We start from the raw sequence: 1,964 nt of genomic DNA, 5'->3' as shown, positions 1-1,964 counted from the left end.
AATGAAGAGCCAAACAGCAGAAGAGTGAGGTGCTGAATATTCATGGCTCGATGATTGTTTGCCGCTTCCACGGATGATCAGACATTCTGAGGAGGCTTACTTTAACGTTCAGATACTACAGTCTCTAAACGATAAATTAAGCCTCCTCAGAATGTCTGATCTTACAAGAGGGTAACACTGTACCAGAGAGGATGCTGAGGGGACGGGGTCAGGAGGACAAATACGCACCATCCTGTCAGAGAAGCCGCTCTGCTCTGCCATCGGCCGCCTGCAGAGCCACGTCGGAGCGCTTCAACACCCCCAGCTCCACGTTTTTGTCAGCCGGAGACCATCCATCAAACCCTCTGTTGTCGTGAGCCGACACGGCTCCACTGCTGCTGCAGTCTTCCCACGTGATCTGACACGGCGCAACAGCAAGCACGGTCCCGTTCAGCTCCTGGCCGGTCCCCACGCTCTTCTTCTTCTTCTCCTCCCCGGCTTCCAAAGACTTCATGCCGCCTTTGGAGAGTCTCTCGGACAGCTTCCTGGCCCACTGCGTAAAGCGGATGTCCATGGAGCCCGTCCTGTGCTCCGCGTACAGCTGCACGTTCCCCGTGTACCACAGGACCCACCACATCAAGCTGAAGGAAATCACGAGCGAGCCCGTGTAGATGAGAAAATCTCCGTAGGAGCGGCCGTCCACTTTCAGGTTGCCGAAAATGCCAACCAGCAGTACGACCAGGCCGGCAGCATCAAACACAACGGCGAGGAAGAATAACGGCGCGCAGTTCCCCACGCAGCGGCGGGCCATTCCGGAGGAGAGGCGGACACTGCTTCTCCAGGACGCACATTTCCCTGACTTACACCTGTGCGGCGTTCACCTGTGGACAGGCCCCGCCCCCCAGCGCGTCACTGTGTCCAGTGGGCACGCAGGGGAACTCATATCAACATGCTGCCTTCAATTGCCCCCCCACCCCCCGCGCTCCTTTAGCTGTGGGTCCCACACGACCAGCAGAAAGCCAGGAGCTGAGAGGCGCATGGCAGCGGAAGTTTCATCTCGTCAGGTTTCAGGTGATAGTTTGTTTCGACACCCCCTCCCTCATTAAGCGCTAACTAACCGAAACTGCATATAAAATACAAGAAGCACTTAACGCGTGTTCGTTAACAGATGGACCATACACCTGAAGAATCGGCCCACCACATTCTTAGTGGTACCGGTGACCTCCCCAGACCAATCAGAACTGGGGAGGTTAGCATAGCATATGCAAGCATATGTTCGATCAGAACTGGAGAGTATTTCTTTATTACATTTCATTGAACAACATTGAGAGAAGAGAATGACACAAATGGCTTTTCTCCATGAAAAAACTGGCTTCAGTAAGAGTTTGATTGACAGCTGATTCATAAGATTTCTTGAATTAAATGTCTCAACAACTATTGGATGGATTGCTATGCATTTGATCCATACAATCATGTTCTGCTCAGGATGAATTGTAATAACTTTGATGTTCCCTTACCTTTTTTATCAGGCCAACATTTAAATGTGTCCAATACTTAAGGTTATGACCAATTACCTGCACAACTAATGGCATTTCCTTCAGCCTCAGCTGTACTTTGGGGTTTGTGCTAATTAGCAAATGTTAGCAGTGGTTAGTCAAATCTAAATAAACTATAATACTGAGGCTTTAAAAAATCCAAAGTCCAAAGTCACCGAAACCCATGAGCTTAGTAGTCTCAGTCCAGTGTGTAGCGAGAGGAGTTTCACTAGGATCAGCCACAAAATGTCAACTGGCCTTTCACCTGTTGGATCGTAAAACGTCACAGCAGTTGTGCTTTCCTTGCTACAAAACATGACTTAGATTACATCACGTATGAAGCACAAGTGGCAAATGTTTGAATGTTATGAAATCAGAAGGTTTAACAGCTTTCACGTAACAGGTGACTGATATTTCTTCTATAAGGTCAAAGGTTTGGGTCCCACTGCG

At 49.3% G+C, this 1,964-nt stretch overlaps 1 protein-coding gene across 1 annotated transcript; it reads right to left on the bottom strand.

The window, feature by feature from the left end:
- Window positions 1-235: 235 nt before the first annotated feature.
- Window positions 236-790, bottom strand: LOC306753348 (uncharacterized protein; the record flags this gene model as incomplete). Its single annotated transcript, XM_079237218.1, has 1 exon — window positions 236-790. The coding sequence occupies one exon, from the start codon at window positions 788-790 to the stop codon at window positions 236-238; it is 555 nt and encodes a 184-aa protein (XP_079093344.1).
- Between the last annotated feature and the right edge of the window lie 1,174 nt (window positions 791-1,964).

The sequence above is a fragment of the Taurulus bubalis genome (assembly GCF_910589615.1).
Source record: "Taurulus bubalis genome assembly, chromosome: 2".
Taxonomy (NCBI): Eukaryota; Metazoa; Chordata; class Actinopteri; order Perciformes; family Cottidae; genus Taurulus; species Taurulus bubalis.
The sequence above is the reverse complement of the archived record's forward strand: the minus strand, read 5'-3'. Positions and strand labels throughout refer to the sequence as shown.